Below are 22,590 nucleotides of genomic sequence, written 5' to 3'. Positions count from 1 at the left end.
AAACGATTCTGTGGTTCTGAGAACAGCTTTACTCATCATCATCATCATCATCATCATCATCATTATTATTTTTATTATTATTATTATTATTATTATTATATCCTAAAACCTGCTCGCTACAAATCAAAACTCAAACAACTTCCCTGCTTATGGTCTTCAGGTAGCATTTTAATTTCTGAATTTTTAATTTGATTTCTAAATTGCCTTTCTCAGAATGGCTATATCCTGGAGAAACCAGGACCTTCCAGGCTCCAGGCTTGCCAAAGGAACATCACATGAATTAAGTTTCATGGCAGCATGTCAGGAAATATGTTCAGGGAGTCACAACAGACACTCTGTGGATTCCCTCCCCGACTGGCAAGTTTCTACCTCTGTATGTTGCTTTAATTTCAGGCTACTGAAAGGAACATAAACAGTAAAGGGCACCATGATTCACTGAGCTCCATAATCTGTGTGTACAAAACAGGCAGTAAAGCCTAAAGCCCTCAGTAACAACATGGGAAATAAAGAACCAACACACACTGACATTTTTATACCTCTCCAAATCAGTCAAGCACCGACATCAACAAAGGTTTCTTTCTCCTTGCGCCCATATCTCAGCCCAAAGAACCCCTCCTGGAGGTAATTTTCCTTTCTCTCCTATGTTTTTTCAGGTTGTCAGACAGAAGATGAAGTAATATTAGCTTTTTCTGCCCATTAGTAACATTTACTGCAGATGTTTTTAATAAGGTTTATGGACTGGGACAAACCCCTGCACTGAGTTGCAATGTTGTCCTTTTGTAAGGGTGCTCTCAGTGGGAAATTTAGAAATTACTGTGATTGAGTGAAATATTAAGTACACAAACATCCACAATGAGCTGAGATTTTTTAAATTCGTATTTAGCTCTCTGATTGTAATAGAATATGACAGAAAATCAATTATTTTCTGTTTTCAGTCTACAAACGAGTGTTTTACAGGCAGCATAAAATGCACAGGCTTTCCAGGTCTAATTCAGAAGCCTTTCTAAAGGATCACAGGTTTTAATGTGCAAATTGCATAAATACCATCAATAATTCATGATGAGAAGGAATCACTACTGTCTGCATGAGTTTCTTGCATGCAGATTGACAAAAATATTTCTAATGAACTCCTTGCTCCATTTTAAATGGAGAAGGTGCTCTGAGAACAGTCACAAGAGAAGAGATTCTCACTGACACTGATCCTGTATCAGTCTGGATTAAATGGATCATAAACCCAGCACACTCCAGTTTTGATAGCATATAGTTCCAGCATATATCGGATAATTGAAAAAGAATGTTCTTTTTAACAGAGAAACTTCTGTCTCTAAGCCGCTCAGTGTTAATATTTCAGGACAGGGAGACTATTGGCCTCTGGTCTTAAAAGTGGAATAGAAGTAATTTGTTAGGAATGATGGCTATCTGTGCTAATTATGGGTTGTGGCATCCCACTGTGCTTCCTGTGAGCCCAGGATCATTTTTCTGCAGAATTCCAGGTGGCAAATCTATGTTTTGGAAAGAAAAATGGGTTGGACTTGCCGCCTTCCATCTGGGGCTCTTAGCATGCAGACAGGATGGAGGAGTTTATTCAGAAACTAGTGTCAAGTCCAAGCCCAGCTTGGTTCTGAGTTCAAATATCTTTGAAACATTAATTTTATGTTGCCGTTCATACACATGATAAAATCAGAGCAGAAAAGGAGATCAGGCTGGAAAGGTGTACAGCACAAAACATGTATGCTATTGACACAGTAATTGAGATAATTACCTCTTCTCGAGGCTTCAAAACTATCAAAAAGGTTAATTCTCTGGATGTCATAGGTTAATGTGGTATTAGGCATCAGTGTTCTGTTTCTATTAATGTTGGTGACAGCGAACTTGAAAGCCAATTCTTCAATATTAACAGGTTCATTTTCCACAGTTTCGAATATCCCTCCTGTTGAAACAGAGACAAATGAGAAGGATTATTCACCTCTGCATGGCTGTACATGAAAAGAGAGAAATAAATTACGAGCGATAATTTCTGAGTGTTTATAAAGGAAAACCAAACCACTGTTCAAAGCACCACAGCAAAAGCACATTGGATTATTAGTTTTTATCTCCAGAGGCACTGCGGGTTAACCCAATATCATGAATGTTGCTTAGACAAACATCTGGGAAAGACAAGATGCATTTGTTATTCAGGCTTTTCAAAGGAAAACTTTTAAATCCTCATGAAAACTTTTATCTAATGAAAGCACTGATATTCACAGGTCTTGTCCACCTGCTCCAACCTGCTCTATATTTGGACATGAAGCTTGGACATGTTGGAGATGTTTTCTGAAGTGTTGCAAATCCTGGCAGAGCAAGATCCACACTCGGAAGGGATTGAGGAGCTTGAGAGGAAACAGACTGAAAGTTTCCCCTCGAGGTCTGTGTTGTAGCAGGGCTCTGGGTTTTTTATAAACCTTAGGCAATGTCATTGGTCATTTCTCAGCTTGCTCAGGGACAGGGGACTATTTTTACTTTTTCCAAGCTCGTTGCTGAAGGAACTGAAGTTGGTGATCCAGAACACGGCCAAGCTGCTCCCACAGAGGATTCACCTCCGTGCCAAAGTGCTGAGTCACATCTCCAGTGGTGAGGTGTCTACCAAAGCCTTCTGGTTTGTCTCCTTGCAAGGACAGTGCTGGACCCAGCACAATCACTCCCAGCTTCCCATCCTTCCTCTGGAATCTTCTACCATCTGTTTTGATCTACTTGAAGCAAGAGGTGTCCAGACCCACCCAGTGCAATTCCAGCTGGGCAGCTGCTCTTTGAGTGCTCTTCAGTTTGCCAGAACTTTTTTTCCTACCATTCAAACCGGAATTTTGTACACTTCTGGCTCCTTTTTCAGAAAAAATGAGGTGAGTCAGGGCTGTTTTTTAACCTAGAAGCAAGCTTTCCAAAAGAGGGCTGTAAATAACCAACCTGAATTTCAGAATGAACTTCTCTGGCACAAATTCTGAGACGGGGAAGGTGGCTGTGTTTCAAGTCAACAGGTTGTCCCACTTAGACTGGGGTGTCTGTTTGACCTAGAGGCTTTATTATAGCAACAACATATCCTGACTGTCCAGGGGCACTGGGATTTGATGAATGCATAACAAACAGAGCTAATTTAAAAAAAAAAAGCTCCTCTAAACAGCAATCTCCAGCTTCACTACTTGATTTTGCAAGTATAATTTACTCATTTAGTGCGAGTCACTAGAGAATACTTTGGATTTCTCACTTACGTATTTCCACACTTCCCCATGTGAAATTTGAGGCCCAGATATCTCTTTCTATTTTCTGAGCATCTGAATGCATTCAGCCTGTGAGCTGCAATCTCTTGCAGTTTTGATGTCGCCGATATAGGAATAGTGCAGCCATCAGCTGACAAGCAGAAACAGTGGAATTAAGGCCTGTTTGGAATGTTAACCCAGCAATGAAAGCACTGGAGGCCATCAGACCCAAGCTGGCAATGCAATCCCCAGCTACTCTTGAATACAGAGTGTTGTATTATCTCTTGAACCCATATATAGCAATGCCTTGACGTGACTTCAGCAATTTGCCAACTTAAGCAATTTTCTTGTTCTTCACCATATGGATTTCTCATTTACTATATGGATGTATTAAAACCTGAAAGACTTTCTGGTTTTTTTTTTCCCCTCTCCCTCATAAAACATGCAAGTGGTTACAAGAGACTGTGACACGCAGAAAGAGCCGGAAAAAATTTAAGGGCAGGTTTTGGAACCAAATGTAAAACATCAAGTAGAATGCTAAAGGACAGCAGGATTTTACAGAGATTCAAACTCCAGATCACCTGAAGGGAAAAAAAAATCTAAAGCCTGTGATGATAGCAGTGGTGATACCAACAAGTTTATTGGTTAAATACAATTTTCTTTCCCTGTTTTCACCTAAGGAAGACAGTTATTTTCAGTCAGCTACAATGCCGGCTTGGTCTTGGGCCAGAAAGGTTCAAGTGCTGGGTTCTCCTTGAACCCCTACTGGAATTAGCAGAGCATTGTTCCATAAGGCAAGGTGGATGTCACTGGATGTAAGGAATAGCCTGAGATAACTATGAAGTAAGACAGGGACCACAGTCTCTCCCCACTTCCAATAGGATGAGTTTTTTGACGTTTGATCTTGGCAAAAAATGTCCTCCATCCTGGAAATTATTACTGTGTATTGTATCACTTTCTACCTTTTTAAAAAATTAATTAAAACTACTTCATCCATGCACCCTTGAGGCAACCTTCACACCTGTATGTACACAAGCACTTTCTCATTCTAGGGCTAGAACTATTTCCAGTCCTCTAATCAATTGCCTATTAAATGAAGATTAATTTTAATTGCTGTATAACCATGAACTATTTATACTTCATTAGCAGAATTTTGCAGAATTTTTGCTTGGTCCCCTTTGAAAAAGAGTAAAAGGTCCCTGGGCAGAGGGAAGGAGGGGAGGGAAAAGAGGAGTGATGAAAAGAGGGAAAGTTTTGTGTGGATGTGTTTTCTAAGCAAACTAATCCAAATTATGCATTATGCACACTTCAAATGTATTCCAATCATTTTCTCTGGAAGTCAGCTGTGTAATCATGGAATTGGGACCCCTGCAACAGATTTTCCAGGTTCCTTTTGTACACGTTAATGCAGCAGGAAAACACTTACAGGGAACTCTGATTACAGGCTTTAGTTTGCTGGTGAGATACTCTGGATAGAACATGGAATCCCAGAATGATTTGAGTTGGAAGAGACCTTAAAAATCATCTGGTGTTAATGCCCTGGACATGGGCAGGGACACCTTCCACTAGCCCAGGTTGCTCCAAGCATCATCCAACCTGGCCTTGGAGACTCCCAGGGATGGGGCAGCCACAGCTTCTCTGGGCAACCTGTGCCAGGGCCTCCCCACCCTCCCAGGGAAGGATTTCTTCCTATATCTGAATTAAGTTTGCTCTCTGTCAGTCTGAAACCATTCTCCCTTGCCCTGTCACTCTAGACCCTTGTAAAAAGTCCCTCTTCATCCTTCTTGTAGCTCCTTCAGGTCCTGGAATAGGTCTAGATAAGAACAGGACAGACAGCCAAGAGGTTCCCAGCTCTGTTCAGATGAACTGGAGATGCTGGAGAGGGCAACATTTAGAGTCTCCAAAAGCTCCCCCTCCCCACGAGGATGGGGAAGCTCTGAGGCCACAAAAGTCATTCTCCCAACTCAGTAAATCTTTACTTCACTGAATCTTCTCCTGACTAAACCCCGAAGGAAACCCCAAAGCCCATGAGAGAGTTTATGGAGTAAATAATTTTTTGGTTTCTGTGAGTGAAGTTTGGGATAGTTACATCAGAAAAGCTTGGGCTGTACCTATTTGAGCTTGATTTTTCTGTGTGTAAAAAAGAGTTGAATTAGTCTATCAATTTACATCACAAACAGGCCAGCAGATAAAGTCAGTCTGTTCCATGCTGCAGTATTTTCACCCACATATCCTTAATAAAATCTAGCAATTCAGTAAGTAGTTTCTGTTCTCCTTGTTCTGCTGATGACTGACAGCCAAGCTCAGAATTTATTGTAAGGTCCAGGTTAAAAGAAAAACTGCAGAGTAAGTGACAAGTTTGATGAAGAACCCATTTGTCAGATGATTCATTTAAATAAAGTAATTACTGTACAACATTTTAAAAACAAATTAACCACAGCATTCTGCAAGGGAAGGGGAAAAAGAAAATCGATGTTAACTCAAGATATAAATGATGTTCCAGGAATGAAGCTGTTATTGCTAAGCACGAAAACAAGCCCTGCCTTTCAAGGTGGCACAAACATGGGAAAAGTGGAATTTTTGGAGTAGGTCCAGCTGAGGAGCAATGCCAGAAGTAGGTTCCCTGATCCTATTGCACTCTCTGACAGCCACATGTGAGCACATCAGTAGGAGAACCCAGCAGTGCTGTGCACTTAACTGATAATCCTATTCCAGTGTGAGAGGAGACCTTTCACTTTCAGAGCTTACTTTGTCAAGTGATGTCTGTGAGGATGAAGGAAAAAAGCTGCATCTGCCCCTGCCTGGGATTTAGCTGTGCAAAGTAAGAGGAAAGGACTGCTTGGCTAAAGCTGCTCTCCCAAAAAGAGGGCTGAGCCAGCAGAGATTGCTGACTGACAAATATGACAGAGCAGCAGCTCCACTTGTCCTCTGAAGGCACAACAATCCTACAGCAAGTAAAATATCAAAAATAAAAAAGCACACCTCGGTAGCACATCCCCTGAAAAAGCTTCTCCAGTCCTTCTGAGCCAGCAAATGTTTCCATTTAAAGGGGTCAACCAGGCCTGAGAGAGCTTTAGAAAAGGTCATGGCTGAACAGTTTCCACACCTTCCCTTGGGTCTCAGCGTTTCACTTCAAGCACAAAAGCTTGTTACTGGGAAAATTCTCTATCCCTGTTTTAAAACCAGTCATAAACAGCAGCAGTTAAAAACTGTTGACCTTTCTGATGGCACTTGTGGACCTCAGCCTGCTCAGCCTCCTTCGGGCAGGTTCCCTCAATGCAAAGCATTTCACTACGATTTTTCAGCAAGAATACAGCAGATGTAAAGTACATTTTTTTAACAGCATATGCATAGAACTGCCTGAGTAGCCTTGAGGGAATTTCTGTGATTTCAGTCAGTGCTATCACTTTGATGCTTTCAAAGTAAAATGTTAACTTTTCAAAATACTTTTAAAAACTACATTATGCCTTTGGAGAGATTTTCCTTACCTACTCCACAGCAAACATTAGAACAGTGTCTGACTGCATTGGGGTGGGTTTTGTTGCTGCTGTCTATGAAAACACTACAGAAAGGCAGATGAAATGGAGGCAGGTTTATAGGGAAAGACAGGACTGACAGCCTGCAAAACAGAGGTGGGGAAATGCCATGTTTTTCCAGCACAGTGCTCTTGTCATTCCTTCTGAGGAGACCGAGAAAGCAAAATTGTGTCCTGCTCTTAAGCCAGCCTGAGACTCAGTGGCCACCACAGAAAAACAGCTGTTTTTCAGATGTAGATCTTGCTCTGGGAGGTTTTTTTGTTTGTTGTTTTGGTGGATAAATATCATGTTTCCCAATGAAATTTGTTAAAAGCCTCTCCAGCTCTCTGGTGTGAGGCAGCTCCATGGCAGATCCATGTCAATGCTCACCCACTGGAGCAGCAGCCAACCTTCCTCTTGTGCCACGATTCCCCTGTGTGGCAGCTGCTGAACTGTCCTCCAGACATATTTTACTAGTATTCTTTATTGCTAACACAATTCTCTCTACTTTTTGACAGTGGAAAATGCTGGTGGCTCAGGGAAGTCATTTGCTTGTACTGTTAAAACAGAGAAAAGTGTTGCTGAATATGAGATATAGTATTCCAGGACCATAAGTTAAGCCACAATGAGATTTAAAAGATATATCAGTGGGATTTTTATTTGCTGCCAGATTTTCATGTCCCAGCACACCAACTCTTTCCTACAGCCTAGAATACCAGAAATTCAAAGACAACAGATCAGCTATTCATATATGCATATGGCTCCAGGAGTAGCCATAGTACTACTAACACCAAGCATTTTGATATTCTGACAGAAATTCCAGTGAGAACCAGGAGGTGCTAAATAACCTGAAAGCTGCTCGTGTTCTTATTCAGGTTCTACACTTCAAAAAAATGCTGTTGGAAGCAAGCATGCTGTAAAAAACATTTGAAATATTAAGACATCCCTACTAAGAAGGATGGTAGAGGAAAAATATAGTTAACAACTGAGATTTTCCTCATGAAGACACAAGTGTTTTTTTCCTTTAACAGAGAAAAAGGGTGATTTTATGATACACGATAAAATCCTGTTTCTACGTGGTTGATGTCGAGGTTTCCTTACCTTGCTCAAAGGACACCCTGTTTCATAGCCTGGGTATCAGCTGTGCACCTGGGGAGGTGTTGGTGGCACAGGATGACACCAGGAATAAGTGATGTGGAAGCACAGGGCCTGCTGGATCCCAATCCATCCCCGGAGCTTTGAGCACCCACAGCTTCCGAACAACACAGCGCCACGACACGCAAGTGATTTCCAGAAACATCTGAACACCTATTTCCTGGAGGGGTTTGTGCTCTGAGAAGCCTCCCCTCCTTTCCAAGGCACCATCTGGACCCCAGCAGGTCCCTGGGAGCTCATTAAAGCCCCCCCATCAGTCGCTGCAGAGAAAGGAGAGGTAAAACCCCAATGACTGCGCAGCTCTGTGGCATTGCCTTCCTGAAAGAGGAGCTGCTGCTGATGCCAAGTTAACATAGGAGATTCATAAAGCCACATTAACACAGTTTGCTCTTGCTCTCTTTGATATAATATGGATTCCCACTGCTCCACTGCCGGGATAGGTTGGGACTCACACATGCTTTTGAAGCTCAGTGGGGCTGGCAGGGAGGTACAGGCTCAAAAAGGAGCAGAGCAGAGCGAAAGAGGAAGATCTTTTCTCCAGATAATGCCCACTTACAGAGTTCCACTTGGACTGAAAGCACTTGCTGTTGGAAACCCACTCCAAGTGTATTTTTCCATCCTTATCTCTTGCCAAAGGGCAGGTTCTCCTGTGCCACGAGGTGCCCAGCTGAGAGCCAGCACACGTGCACTCGCTACAGAGCTGAGCCTGGGCGTTCATCTCACCAGAAAAGAACAATTACATGAGTTATTACTTACACTTGAGCAGTATCTGTCTTTGAAAAGTTAGCTCTGACTGTGTAAGATTAGTCCAGAAATTGGCTATTACCTCTAATTCATACACGACCTGTAAACTACTCCATTATGTGCATGTGTATTAAAAGTTTCTCGGGAAGAATCACAACAATCTCAATCCTATAACAAACAGCAACTGCAATTTGCATTTCCAGATGCCGATGGAAGTGGGTTTGCTCCCCCAGGTTTGTGTGGAATTAGGGGCATGGGGGTTGCATTTGGCTCTGAGAACACAAACTGAACACATTACCATTCTGTGCACGGCTGAATTCAGCCCCGCTCCAGGGACCTCTGAGTTAGGCAGCTATTATCACCCTCATTTTACAGACAGTGGAGCTGAGAGCGACTTCCCTACCATCATTCCCTCTTCAATCTGTTCAAAAGCTGATTTGGAAGCTTTCCATACATTGTGCTCTGTTCCACTCTATTCCCACCCTTTCCAAGCCCCTGTCTTTACCTTGGCATCCATCATCTTTGCATTCACCCAGTCTGGTCCCTGTCCAGGGTGCCTTGGATTTTATTCCTCAGTGCTATAACCTGCCAAATGTCACTGCCACTCCATTGCCTCTGCCAGGTCCTGGATCATTTTCCCTCTGTAACTCATTTTCCCTCTGTTACTCATTGTCCATCTGTGGGCTCCTCCTTTTAGGAGGCATTTCAAACAAAACTCAAAGCCCCAGTCCTTGCCCTTTGTACTCTCATTGTTCAGCCATCTAAATTTAAAAGAAAAGACAGCGGGCACAGAAAGGCAAATATCCCTCTCTGGTGCTCACCTGGATTTCCTGCCTCCCTTATCCCCAGCTCTGCACTTAATTGCTCCCTGTCTCTGTAGATTACAAGCTTCTCAAGGCTATAAAAAATGTGCTGCCAAGCAGGATAATTTTATGAATTTAATAAATACAGGGCTGGCTTTGGGGGATGGGGTGATGGTCACATTTTCCTTTCTATGACTGTGTGGTAGGACTTGGAACTTGAAACCTGGGACAGGCTCAGGACCTGAAACCTGACCAAAGAAGGAGGTGCAACCAAGTGTCAGCCTCAGTAAATGTGGCTTTTTAAGAAGACTAGGTTTGTTTATGGAAAGGTCCCTGCCTATTTGACAAATTGAGCATCACCTTGGTTCCAAATCCAGCTCTGGGCATGTGTTTAAGATGTGGTTGTATTCCAGTGGCTTTTGTGAAGATTTTGCTCTGAGCTGTAACAACATTGTATAAAACGTGCTTGATTCTTTGCTGAACTCTCAGAGGGACTCAGCCTTTCTGCTGTTTTCATGCAACATGGTGTAGCGCTTAATTACACTGTGATGAAACGGGGAGAAATCACATTTTGGTCTCAGCCCTCATGTGAGTTCAGTGACTGCCAAAGAGCTGCCACCCCTTCCGATGGGCCTGAACAAACAAGACCTGGGTAAAGATTGAGATGAAGGGCACAAAGGATGGAAAAAGTCTTAAATGAAAATGTTAAAGCATTTCTCTCTCCCAAACATTCTCTATGTGAGCCAGGGCCAGGTTTTTATGATTATCTGCACCCTAGAAAGGTGCATTCAGCGATGCTTTCATCCTTTGGAAAGCAGAGGGATAAAAATACATGTGTGTTATGTACATGTACAAAAAGTTGAGCTTATTGAGATACAAAGATCTGCCTTTTATTTATTTCAGTTCAGCTTGTGAGTCTGGAGAGATTTCCCAAAGGCACAATTGGCATGATTCATGTTATAGAATTTCTAAGTAATGAACTTTTTCCTTTTTTAACAAGGGAAAAAAAAATTGGCTGACCTGATTTAGGTATCTCTTGCAATACTAGTTAGAAGCTAAAGTATCATTTTAGAAGTGCAAACTCTCTATTGGATGGAAAGTTTTAAAACTATTGCCTTGCCACCTTTATTTTATTGTTTTCCATTGATGTTAATCAGGAAAATGCAGGATAATACATAAGATATTTATATGGTTTGCTGTTCTTCCCCCCACATAACCATACCCACTTGGGCAAAACACCTCTCCAGGCACTGCAGCATTAATTTCCAACAAGACAAAACCAGGAGAGGGAGAAAATTGGTTCTAATTACCCAGTTACACACGCAACATTGGGTCCCATCAGATGCTATTTCTGGCCGTGCAGGAAGGAGGAGGGAATTAGAATAATTTCCCTGTTATGTCTTGGAGCTGGAATTAGGTAGATGAGCCTTGCAGAGACCAGGGTTAGATTTTAGGTGACATATATGTCATATATGGGGGATATGACATGGCTTGTAGGCTGTTCTAAATGTTTCTCCTGATTTCAGTGGGTTTTGATCGAATTCTCTCATGGCTCAGCAGTTCTCCCACCGTGTTGTAAGGACTTAAACAGTCCCACTGGAAAAGAAACTTTCTTTCTCATGTCCTTTTTAATCTTTCAAAGCACTGCTTCACAGATATGCTTTTCCTACGTATCTGAGTCAGAGGATTTCCCTCTGAGACACCCAGACTTCTTGACATATTAATTGCTCAGCATGTGAGGGACTACAAGGTGCTTCTGAGAAAGGAAAGGAAACACGAAACAGAGAGGAGGAAACAATCCCAGGAAAAAAAAATCAATGTTTATAATAAGGAATAAAGGAAGGGAAAAAGAATTTAATGGGAATAAAAAGCAGATGAGGAGAGTGGAAAGTAGTTGAATGAAGGCTAAAAGACTGAGGGCACTGAGCTGCAGTTGTGAGTTTGCACAGGCAATGAAACTACTTCAGGATTAGCCATTTTCCTCCAGCTGTTAGACAGGAATAGAAAGACATTTCAAAATCCGAGACAATACTTTGAAATGTGCACTATTCAGTAAACAGCATTTTTTGTGCGTAAATGCCAGGGTTATATCTTTAAAAACTATACAGCCTTTCTTTTCATGAGTGCCCATTAAGCACCATTATTTGTAAGATGCTTAGGAACATAAGGTCTTTATTAAAGCTGAAGAAATCTGAGCTTATCCTCAAAAAGCAGGGATAAAATCAGATCACGGCCTATCCCAAAGTACATCCTTTCCAGAAAGGAGGTGGTGGTGGAGGGAGGTTAAAAGTGTGTGTGGGGGGGGGACATTTTAAACTTTAACTTCAGTCAGTCACTGTTTCTTTTCTGAAATCCAGCTGTTGCAATTCCCCTAAAAGGCAGTGCTGCCTGTGATCCAGAAATGACTGCCACGGGGGATGCCAAGGAGCCCTCAGAGCGCAGATATCTTCATTTATAAATTACTATGCACGCCTTGCATTTTGAAGCATGCAAAAAATAGTATCCTAATCAAGAGTTCAAACTCTGAGGATACAAAGATTCCATTAGCTCTTGCTGTCACACTCTCTGCATGAAGCCACAGTGAATTAGGGCTTTGCCTTCCTTCTCAAGTGCAGGAATTGCTTGTGGCAGATTTCTCTGAATCTGAGGTTGGTCCTCTCGCTCTGGCTTAAAATCATGGATCTGAAATGGAACTCCAAAAAGAAAAGGACCAGCAGCACACAGAGCCACGAGCCTGAGACCCACAAGCTGCTCAGGCCGTGCCAGGGTGTGTCATTAAGGAGGGATAAACCTGAAGTTTCAAATTAAAAACTCAAAAGAGACATAAGGAGTTTCACTGATTTTTCATTACAAGTAATAAATTTAGCTTTTCTAGGGATAGAGGAAGGATTAACCCCAGGTTTGCCACTGGATCAATTTGTGTGATTCTCCTGAAACTCCAAACACGCACGTTTGGGGTGGGGACATTTCACTGATGGTCACCCACAATTTGGGAGAGATGAGGAAATTCGCAGGTTTTGCTCAGGATTTGCCTCTTGTTCTTTAAACTTCACAGAAACGGATTTTTCCATCCCGCTGGATTATTCTGCCCCTCTTTTACCAGCATTAATGTAGTTTCATCCTCAAATCCTCGAGTGTCAAAAAGGAACACAGAGAAAATGAGCTGACATTTTGCTAACCAGGGTATTATTTTTACTGCAGCCTCAGCATTGCAGGTGCTTTAAGGGAAAATACCAGGATACATTTTCAGTCTTGGAAAGTCTAATGTCTAAGTAGACTCACCTAAAATTATGCTTTTAAGGGTGGGGGTTGCAGATTTTGCAACTGATCCTCTCTTAGAAGTAATGTTTAATCAGCACCTGTGCTTTGAGTTGCCATATTTCTTCATAATAATGATGATGGTTGGCTCTTGAAAAGACACTTACTTGAGGTGCCTGCAATTTAAAGCTTTCTTGGTAATTATCAACCTGGAACATTTCTATTCCTCAATCTACTGAGGGCCATTTGTGTCTGAAAAATGTCTTATTCAACAGCTACATTTGCAAATATTGAAGTACCAAGTGTAAACAAAATGCTCCTGCACCTAATCACAACTTTACATGAAGTGCTGAATTCTACAACTTCAAGAGAAATTTGGAATAAGAACACAGACAACTCCAGGAACTTTTTTTTCTTGTAATGCTTCTCCTGCCACCACCCCCCTCCAAAAAATTACATTCTTCTAAAAAACATTTTCTAGAAAGACTGATATGAAAATGCTTGGAATTCACAGAGGAAACCAAGACTTCCCAGCAGTGTTAAACCACCTGATGGAGACACATATGGTGTTGAAATTCCTGTGCATAACAGAGTCTAAATTAACTCCAGAAATTCTTGTGCTGGGGGAATTTTCCAGGTCGCATCATCACTTTTCTTGATGTTGAATATCCCCAGATGTTTTTTGGAACCCAGCTTTTCACTTGTGTGTGAATCTGGGGACTTGAGAGGCTCCTACTCAAATCACTCATGAAACCTGTAAAAGAGGGATTTTTAGGTCAACCACCTTCATGCTGTGTAGGTAAATTTTGGGATACCTGAGCCGGTAATGTTATATCCATATAAAACCCAAACACAAAATGTTTAACATTCGTGCCTGGTGTGGACATAGAAACGTCTTTCACCAGAAATCACACTCAGAATGAGACATTCCACTCCAACAGCTTCAGTGGGAACAGCTTCATCAAGGATTGTTAATGCTGGGTAGAGATGTTATTATAGATATTACACTAATTTATTGTATTAAAGTTATACTTCCTTGTAGTTATTATACTTATTGATAGGAAAGTTGGATATGTACTTTGGAAAAAAAGGCGGGAAAATTTGATTCTGGGTAATTATACAAAAGGGTCAAAACTGTTTTAAAAATTAATAAAAATAATTAAAGAAACAAAAAGACAGTTATCTAAAAAACTGGATGCAACTTGTCTGGGCTCCAGGAGATGACTGCCTGAGTAACTAAATCATTACTCATACTTTTATGAGTATGATAATATGAAAGCTGATGCTACACTAGTTATAGCTACTATGGGGGGTTTTTAACCTCATAGCTTCATTGCAGGAAATTTCAATCAAAAGCCCATAAAATAACCTTGCCATGAAGAGGAAACTGTAATTACTTACAATTAGTACAGTGTGTAAAGGATGGCTTCAATTCAATTAAACAATTTCATAATTTATGGAACAAATTATGGCCATAATGGCCATAATTTCAATGGGTTGCCATCAATCAGGAGAGAGCAACATAAACTTCAAAATAAAATTAAAAATTCACTTAAGGAGACACTAGATATTTTGTCCTTGCTCAGTGACTCAGTTTTCCTCTGCGTGTGTCAAATTCCCTGTACATTGTATGACTTTGAATTCTCTTTTTTTACATTTATAAAAGGTCTTCTGAGGCACAGGGTGGGATTGTTGGGGTGACCTGTGCAGGGCCAGGAGTTGGAGTTTGATGATCCCTGTGGGTGCCTTCCAGCTCGGGATATTCTATGATTCCACATTTCCAGGTGGAATTTTTTGGAACAGGATTATGTTATTTTGGGAGCTACATTTTAAGTCTGTTCAAAGTGCTACCAAGGAAAATCTCCCCCTGAAAATCAAACAGAGCTTGAGTTGAGCTCCTCGTGTCTGCACAGCTGCAAACCTCAGGGGGGATCACCATTCCAGGAGGGTGGATGGAGTTCCAGGCTGCTGAAGCTGTGGAATCTGTGGGAACTGCAGAAGCAGAACTGCTTGAGAGGCTTCCCCAGTTGGTGTCAAGCACAAATTTCACCTGAGACACATGTGGGACTGAGTTTTTCCAATTCCCAAGGTCACTTAAAAAGGCTTTCTGAGGGGAATGTGGCAGAGCTCAGAGTGAGGGAATAAAAGCCCTCCTAAAAGGCACCCCTGTCTTGCAGATTACCCTGTAAACCCTTCAGATTCAGGCAGGTGCTTGCAGGAAGATACAGAGCATTTCTCTCAGATTACATGATGTGAATGCAACATTTCCCCCTTTAGTCAGCAAAATCAGGATTTAACCCCATATGCACATTCTTAAGTGTTATCACATTGGTTCCAGTAAGTCAAGAAATAAGCTGTTCAAAGGAAGTGCAGCAAACACAGAGTTATTATTTTCCCTAACAAAGAGGTGTTTGGTTTTTTGTTTTGTATTTTTTTTAAACAGGTACTGTTTGACAGCCCATAAGCCAAAAATGTTACTCCTTGACAGGCTGCCATTAATTCAAATCAACCCTGAAAAGATGAGCCACAGTCACACAGAAGTCACTGGTCTCACTTTTGAGGTAAGGGGAGGAAATTCAGCTGCCTGTTTATGATGGAGGATAATTGTAGATCCCTTAATGATCCTGCCTGGCCCAAAACTTTATGAAGCTCTAGAGGTAGTAATAAATCACAGCAGGGATCTCAACCAAGAAAGGGGTATGCTCCTGTGTGGCAGGAAAGCTTTCCTCCACAGTCATATGTCACAACAAACTGGGGAACAGAATTATGTGCACGTGTGGTTCTCACTCAGTGACAAAGCAAACACTGCCTCTAACTATGTGTGTTTTCTGGGAGACACAGAACATTGAAAAATGGTCAAATTAACAACTGCAATACATTCTCCATGTAAATTAAATGCTGTGTAGACGACACTTGTAGTGATTATGGCTCGCTCCATGACATATGTTTAATGATTTAGATTGGCTGCTGTTGAGAGGGATTTAATTTAAGGCACTTATGGCATTGGGCTCAAATTATTTGCAAGAGTTGATTGACGCTGATGTGTTACCCTGCAGCTTGTGTTCAGCTCAGGATCATCCTCTGTGGACATCTCCCTTATCTCCTGCAGGATCTAAACCCTGGGCTCCTCTCACATTTTTATCCCTCCATACATATTGTTTAACCACTTTCCAGAACAATCAGACGAGAGAACAACATTTCTGTGTCCTTGTATTTGATTTTTTTGTGTCTGCAATTTTTAAACTATTTCCCTTGACAACAGGCTTTGGACACCCAGTTCCCATGAAAATTAGCAAGAACTGGTCATCCAACCCCATAAGAAGCTTTTCAACTCTCCATTTTTCTGTCTGTCTGTAGCAACAGTCATCAGTGAGCTGCTGATTGTAGGATTCAGAAGTGTCACCAGCAAATTTGGTGGCAGCTTAAACTTTATCTGAGCTATGGAGCTCCCAGTAACCTTCCCTGGGATGTTATCTAGCCATGCTGATAAAATCCACTCCATAGTGTTTAGTGGCCATGTGTTCCCCACGGAACATCTGCACTGCACATCTCCTGCTGCAATGACACGGGAGGTGAGTGCATGGCTTTCACTGAGGCTGTTTGAGAGGCAAAATGAGGTTTGGATCCAATATGTAAAGGTATTCCATTAACTCTTTTGGCCTTTGGACTGGTCCCTCAGCGTTCACTGCTCTGGCCCTTGTTAACAGCAGTGACTGCTAAATCCAGTGGGAGGGTGGGGAATGCGGAGGGCAGATGAGAGTAAATAATCAAAGTGAGTGTGTCATTGCCCTGTAGCACAAGCCCAGCTGGCTTGGGAAAGGCTGAGGACACCTGAAGCAGTGGTGAGCTCATTATCATACAATCAAAGAATCACTGAGGTTGGAAAAGACCTCTGAGACCCTCGAGTCTCCCCTGTGCCCCATGCCCACCTTGTCCCCCAGCCCAGAGCACTGAGTGCCACGTCCAGTTCTTCCCTGGACACCTCCAAGGATGGGGACTCCACCACCTCCCTGGGCAGCCCCTCCCAGTGCCTGACAACCCTTTCCATGAATAAATTCCTCCTGGTGTCCAACCTGAACCTCCCCTGGTGCAGTCCTCTCATCCCATTCAGACACTGGATGGCTGGTGGTGCCCTTCAGATTTGTCAGCCAGCTGGCTGCTCTGTTCCAGTTTCTAGGAGCTCTGGGAAGGAATGGGTTACTTCTTCCAGGTCTCCTGTGTGTGTTAATTAGTTCCTTAATGCACTGTGGGGAAAAATATCCAGCTGCTGGCTGCTTGAAGGCAAAAAACCTGGCAGGGGGTGTGGTAGGGTGGGAGTACAAGACACGAACTCAAACTGCTGCACTGCTCAGTCAGGAGCAAATAACGACCACGAGGCTTGGAGAATTCTGCATCACATTGCCAACAACCCTTTTTCCTACAAAAAACAGCCCTTACAGAGGAGGACTGTACTCCTTACTAGCATAGAAACACTCTGGAAACACTCTTTTTCCTCGGGGGGGAAGTGAACCACCTTAAGCTCTGTGCATCATCAAAACCCTCACGGGGTGGGACATGGGACTGGCAGCAGCCCACGGCAGGGAGCTGCAATTCCCATCACTAGAGCCATCCCTGAAATCCATGGACCAATAAATGCTCTGGCTCAGAACTAGGATGCCCCTTCTGCTGATATTGAGCTATTTATACGTGTCTTCTGTGCATATTCCCCCTCTCATGGGCAGTGCAGGTATGCCCAGCTAAAGCAGGTGTAAAATATAGGTTGAATGCTCAGTGAAAGCCTTACAGAAAACCAGGGGTTTAAAGGAGTATTAAATAGAAATCAGCTAAATGAGTTTGAGAGGAGAGCAAACACTAAGCACCTTTAAAAAAAAAAAGAGCTAAAATAGTTTGCACAAACTGCCTGTGAAATTTCCCACTTTTCAGTGTGTGGATAACTTGTAAACCTTCAGTTGGATTCTTCTTTGCCCCCTAAGGATTATTACATTTCAAAATAAGGAGCATTTTCTGAGACAAACCTGTGCCTTTATGTGCACTGTAGCAAATACAGTCTTTGAAATATTAAATTGTTTCAGACTATTAAATTACAGACAGGGGGATCAAGGGCACCCTCAGGCAGAGGACACTGAGTTGGGTGGGAATGTTGATCTGCTGGAGGGCAGGAAGGCTCTGCAGAGGGATTAGGTTGGATATTAGGGAAAATTCTTCATGGAAACGGTTTCCCAGCCCTAGGACAGGCTGGAGTCCCCATCCCTGGAGGGATTTAAGAGCTGTGTGGATGTGGCACTTGGGGACATGGGTTAGTGGTGGCCTTGGCAGTGCTGGAGGAAAGGTTGGATCTCAGAGGGCTTTTCCGACCTTGATGATTCTGTCAAATTTGTCTTTTTTGAACTCTGACAGATGGCTTTTCTTATGATTATGGCTAAATTTTTGTCCTGTACGTTATTTTGTGAGCAGAGGTAAGACTGAAGGTTTGAATTCTAGAAAAAAAGACAGTAAAAATACATTATTAGGCATTTAGAATTCATTTCTGTTCAATAAAGCTTCAGCAGTGAGCTGAATTAGCTTATTAATATAAGGAATTGCTGTTGGTCCTTGGAAAAATTGGAAAAAAATTAAGAGCAGGAGGAAATTGAAGAAAACTAAAAAGATCATTAAAAAATTTCAGACTGACAAATCCCTGTTTTCTCAATCATTTCTTTTTTGCAATTTTTTTTCTGTTTAGCTTCTGGGGTATGTAATTTGGATCTTTTCAAAGGGGTGTATAACTTTAAAACCTTTTTATGTGGTAACTAGACACCTTTAAAATAGCAAATGAGTCCAGATGGCAAGTGTTCAATGAGTCTGGGGGGAAAAACCAGCAGAAAAGCAAAGTAGCTGCTAACAAAATCTGCAGCTTCTCATTAGTGTAGGAATCATGGCCACAAGACTCAGAGGCAGCAAATATTGTACTAGTTTTTAGGAAAAGGAGAATGATGGGAATGATGTTGAGAATTCTGATTGAAAGGATAAAGTATAAGATGGAATTTGTAAAATGGCTGAGGAAAATGACCTGAGTTATATATATTTGATGGTTAATTTAAAAATTGAGCTGATCAATTAAGCCCTTGCTCTGCTCAAAGGACACCTCAAAGCTTCTGTGAATCTTTGTCTTTCCCATTTTTAGGTGTAAATGGATCACACTTGTGCTGCCTAAGAGTCCTTTTTATTAGTCTTGAAAGCAGAGTGTGGAGTCCACACATGTCCCTCTCAACAGGGTGTGAGAAAACCTATTTCTCCTTTGCTAATGTGGCAAATGCTTTATTTGAGCAGTGAACTCCTTCAGCTGTTCCGTGGGCACCCTGTGAATAAACAGCTTCCTTGTTTAAGGTATTTTTTTGAAACTAAAAATAAATAAATAAAATAAAAAAATAAATAATATCTTTCTCTGAAAGCCCCATGTAATGTCTGTAAATATTTTAGTGCAGAGATTGCGCCTTTTTTACAAAAACATGTAAAACTCAATTCCATGGCGTTTTTGTCCCACAGAAAGCCAGATGATTTAGGAAATGGTGATGTGAAGTTTACTTAAACTTCTCTATGATATTCATCAAGTTCGAAATTAAAAATCAGGGGGGTTGTGGAAAAGCAATGCAAACACAAGTTAATTCATTTTCCCTCTCTTTTTTTTTTCCCCACTGAAAATGGAGAGATGTGAAAACCATCTGAAAAAGGGTCTGGCTTTGCTTTGATGTCCTATTAATGAGCCTGTTTTCTCCCCTTAGCACATGAAATTATCTTGTTGGCAATAGGAAAAAACAACAACCACAAAACCACAACAAACAAAGAGAGAAAAGTGCAGATAGTTCTGGATTAACTCCACGTCATGGGGGTATGAGACTAAAAAGAATTTTCTGCTGGTTTTCCTAATAACTCTTTGACACCAGTGTTTTAATGAAATTATCTCATGTTCTGAAACATTTGGATAATGAATTGAGTGATAGAGCTGTCAGCTCTCTGCTGCTCAGCTGACCAGCTGACACACCAAGGACTTTTTTGCAATTGGTGGATGTTGGGTTTGATGTTTAATTCACTTATTTCATCAAAAGACTTTATTTTAAAAGACTATTTGAATCATGCATGTGCTGGAGATGTTTCTTATATCTAAATTATCTGCTGGAAGAAATGGGGTTTTCTTGATTAAAGATTTTTTTTAAATAAAAGAAATAAAGTTTTTCTTCATGTGGGGACTTTTGTTATGAAAGTCATTTTGCATTATTCAGACTTGGTGGCAACGAATTACAGATTTCCTCATCCATCAAAGTGCAGCTTCTGCAAAATTTCCCTCATCCTGAAATGGCTTAGAAACACAACACAGCACGTGCTGAGGTCCCCTTGCCCCTTCACAAAGTTTGCTAATTCTATTGTCTTTTTATTTTTAAATATTAAAAGTCCCTGTCGAGCTCCAGAAAGCACAAAGACAAGTGGAAGGACAAGACCTGCTCCATGGGAAGGTGTTCACAGCAGCCCAGGAGAACAGTTTCATGAAAATAGAACCATTTCCATGAAAACCTGATTTCGAGGATCATATTCAAGTTAAAACTTGCCGCAAAATAACGTTCTGGAATTATCCTGAGCTCCTGAGGTCCCTTGCAGCCTGAATTATCCTGTTGTCCTAGGAACAGCTGGACAGAGGCCAGGCAGCAGTTTGGGAAAAGTGTTTTTTAGCTGAAATAATGCAGATGATCATGGAATCAGAGAATGGTTTGGGGTGGGAGGGACCTTAAATGCTTCCAGTCCCATCCCCTGCCAAGGGCAGGGACACATTCCACTAGCCCAAGTTGCTCCAAGTCCCATCCAACCTGGACACTTTGGACACTTCCAGGGATGGGGCAGCCACAGCTCCTCTGGGCAACCTGTGCCAGGGCCTCCCCACCCTCACAGCCAAAAATGTCTTCATAATATCCAACCTGAACCTACTCTCTGTCACTTTGAAGGCATTCCCCCTTGTTCTGTCAGTCCAGGCCCTTGTAAATATTCCCTCTCCATTTTTCCTGTGAGTTCAGGTCCTGGAAGGTCACCCTGGAGCCTTCCCCGTTCCCTTCCAGTGCATCACACAGGCTCTTCTCCCAAGTTTTGCATGCACACACATCCTCCTGCACTGCTTGGGTGGTTCACAGCAAATAAAGTGCTGGTTTGATTGATCTCTTAAAATGAGAACATTTACACCCGACTCTGCCTGGCCTGGGCTGTGTATTTTATTCCCTGCAGATTCCAGCACCTCCTCCCTGGGATTTGTAGCAAGGAGTAAACAGAAAGAGCAGAATTTCTGCAGATTAGTTCCTTGCAAATGTATTCTTTGAGGATCTGTCTCGGTGCACAGTTCAGTGCTGAAAAGAGAATATGGATTTTACATATTTCATATATTCCCTCTTTTTCTTTTGGATTGTGGCCAGCTTTGGCTTTTCACGAAGGCTGGTGTTCCTGTTTATAATACCAGGTACCCCTGTTTATGATATCAGGCATTCCCATTTATAATGCCAGGTATTCCCATTTAAATTGTCAGGAGGGATGTAGGAAAGTGGGCAGAACCACAGTGTCTCATTTCCATGCACAGATTCAAATACTGACCTCCCTCTCTGTCTGTCCCAGGCATTTGCATTGCATTTTTGGGGAAAAGCTGTGAGCTTTGCATCTAAGTGGATGTTGCCACCACCATGGCACAAGAAATTAAAAATCTTTGCATTTTCTGCTCCTGCCTGTGACAGGAAACTGCAGAGGGTAGAAGCACCTGGCAGGTAATTCAATTTAATTCCTGGAAGAGCAGCTGATATTTGCCTCCAGCCCATTTCTTTTTCTCAGGAGACACTTTCCTGTGACACAGACACAGAGGTTACAGAAAAATGTGTCAAATACCATAACATACAAAACTTAGCAGTTGTTTCAGGACAAAAATACAGCAAACCAAGATGGGCAGTGCTGCCAGGCCCTTTAAACCCATCTGGAAAGTACTTCCCGGAAAGTAATTCATGTTCCAGCTATGGATGTTCCCACTTTTTGACCCAATGTTCCCTTTTGCCTTGTGGCAGGAGCTGTGTGAGCCCTCACCTGAAGGGATCTGTGCTTTGAGATGAGGTCCAACAATTCTCTGTTCTGAATAAGCCACTGTGTCTGAAATCCCACCTTGGAGTGATGGTGAAACTGCAGCTGCACGTGCTCTGCAGGGAATTTTTAGGCAGGCACTAACTTCCAAAATGTTTATGCATGTCATCCATCATTGCAATGTTTCAATCCTCTGGATATCCAGAGCCAGAAAAAAATCAGGCTTAGGGGACTTGATGTGGCTTTGATATAAACAGAGAAAAGCCCTTTTGCCTCTTTAGTGTTGAAATTGCTTTGATACTCTGAGTTGGCCCAGATTGACCACTATGCCAGATGGATTTGGGAAATACCTTGGATTTTATGATGCTTTACAACTTACAAATTACCCAAACCCATTTCCTAGAAATTATTTAAAATATTAAGGCCCCAATTTTCAGAATGAGCCTCCAATTCTTTGCCTGCAAATAATTACAGGTACAATTTAGAGCAAATGGGTGCAAGGGCATTTTTTGAGATTTAGACCTCTGCCTACCTGATTATCCCACAAAAAATGATTATGTGCTATAAAATGTTTCCAGAGTAACCTGTCTCTGGCTTCCATAAAATTAAAGCCTGAGTTGAAGTCCTCTCAAAAAACCCCCTGAAGTTAAACAGTAATTATACAATTACTGTATATCTTTTTGCAACACAGCCTTAAAAATCTTCAAAATCTTTCTTTAAATGTGTGTTTTATTGTTATCATAATTTCCCTGGGGTCTGCTGCACTGGCAAACTTATGGTCCCTCACCTAAAAACGTCAGTGTGGTG

General features: G+C 41.8%; 1 protein-coding gene across 2 annotated transcripts in view; it reads right to left on the bottom strand.

Moving 5' to 3' along the window:
• The window catches only part of GRIK1 (glutamate ionotropic receptor kainate type subunit 1), a 121,945-nt gene that overhangs the window by 53,395 nt on the left and 45,960 nt on the right, over positions 1 to 22,590 (bottom strand). For both annotated transcript variants that reach the window (XM_027699799.1, XM_027699798.1), the window contains exon 2: positions 1,763 to 1,930. In XM_027699799.1, the coding sequence (XP_027555600.1) occupies positions 1,763 to 1,930 (168 nt within the window). The remainder of the gene's footprint in view (positions 1 to 1,762; positions 1,931 to 22,590) is intronic.

This window comes from Neopelma chrysocephalum, unplaced genomic scaffold (genome assembly GCF_003984885.1).
Source record: "Neopelma chrysocephalum unplaced genomic scaffold, ASM398488v2 Primary Assembly neopelma1_141, whole genome shotgun sequence".
NCBI lineage: Eukaryota > Metazoa > Chordata > Aves > Passeriformes > Pipridae > Neopelma > Neopelma chrysocephalum.
The sequence above is the reverse complement of the archived record's forward strand: the minus strand, read 5'-3'. Positions and strand labels throughout refer to the sequence as shown.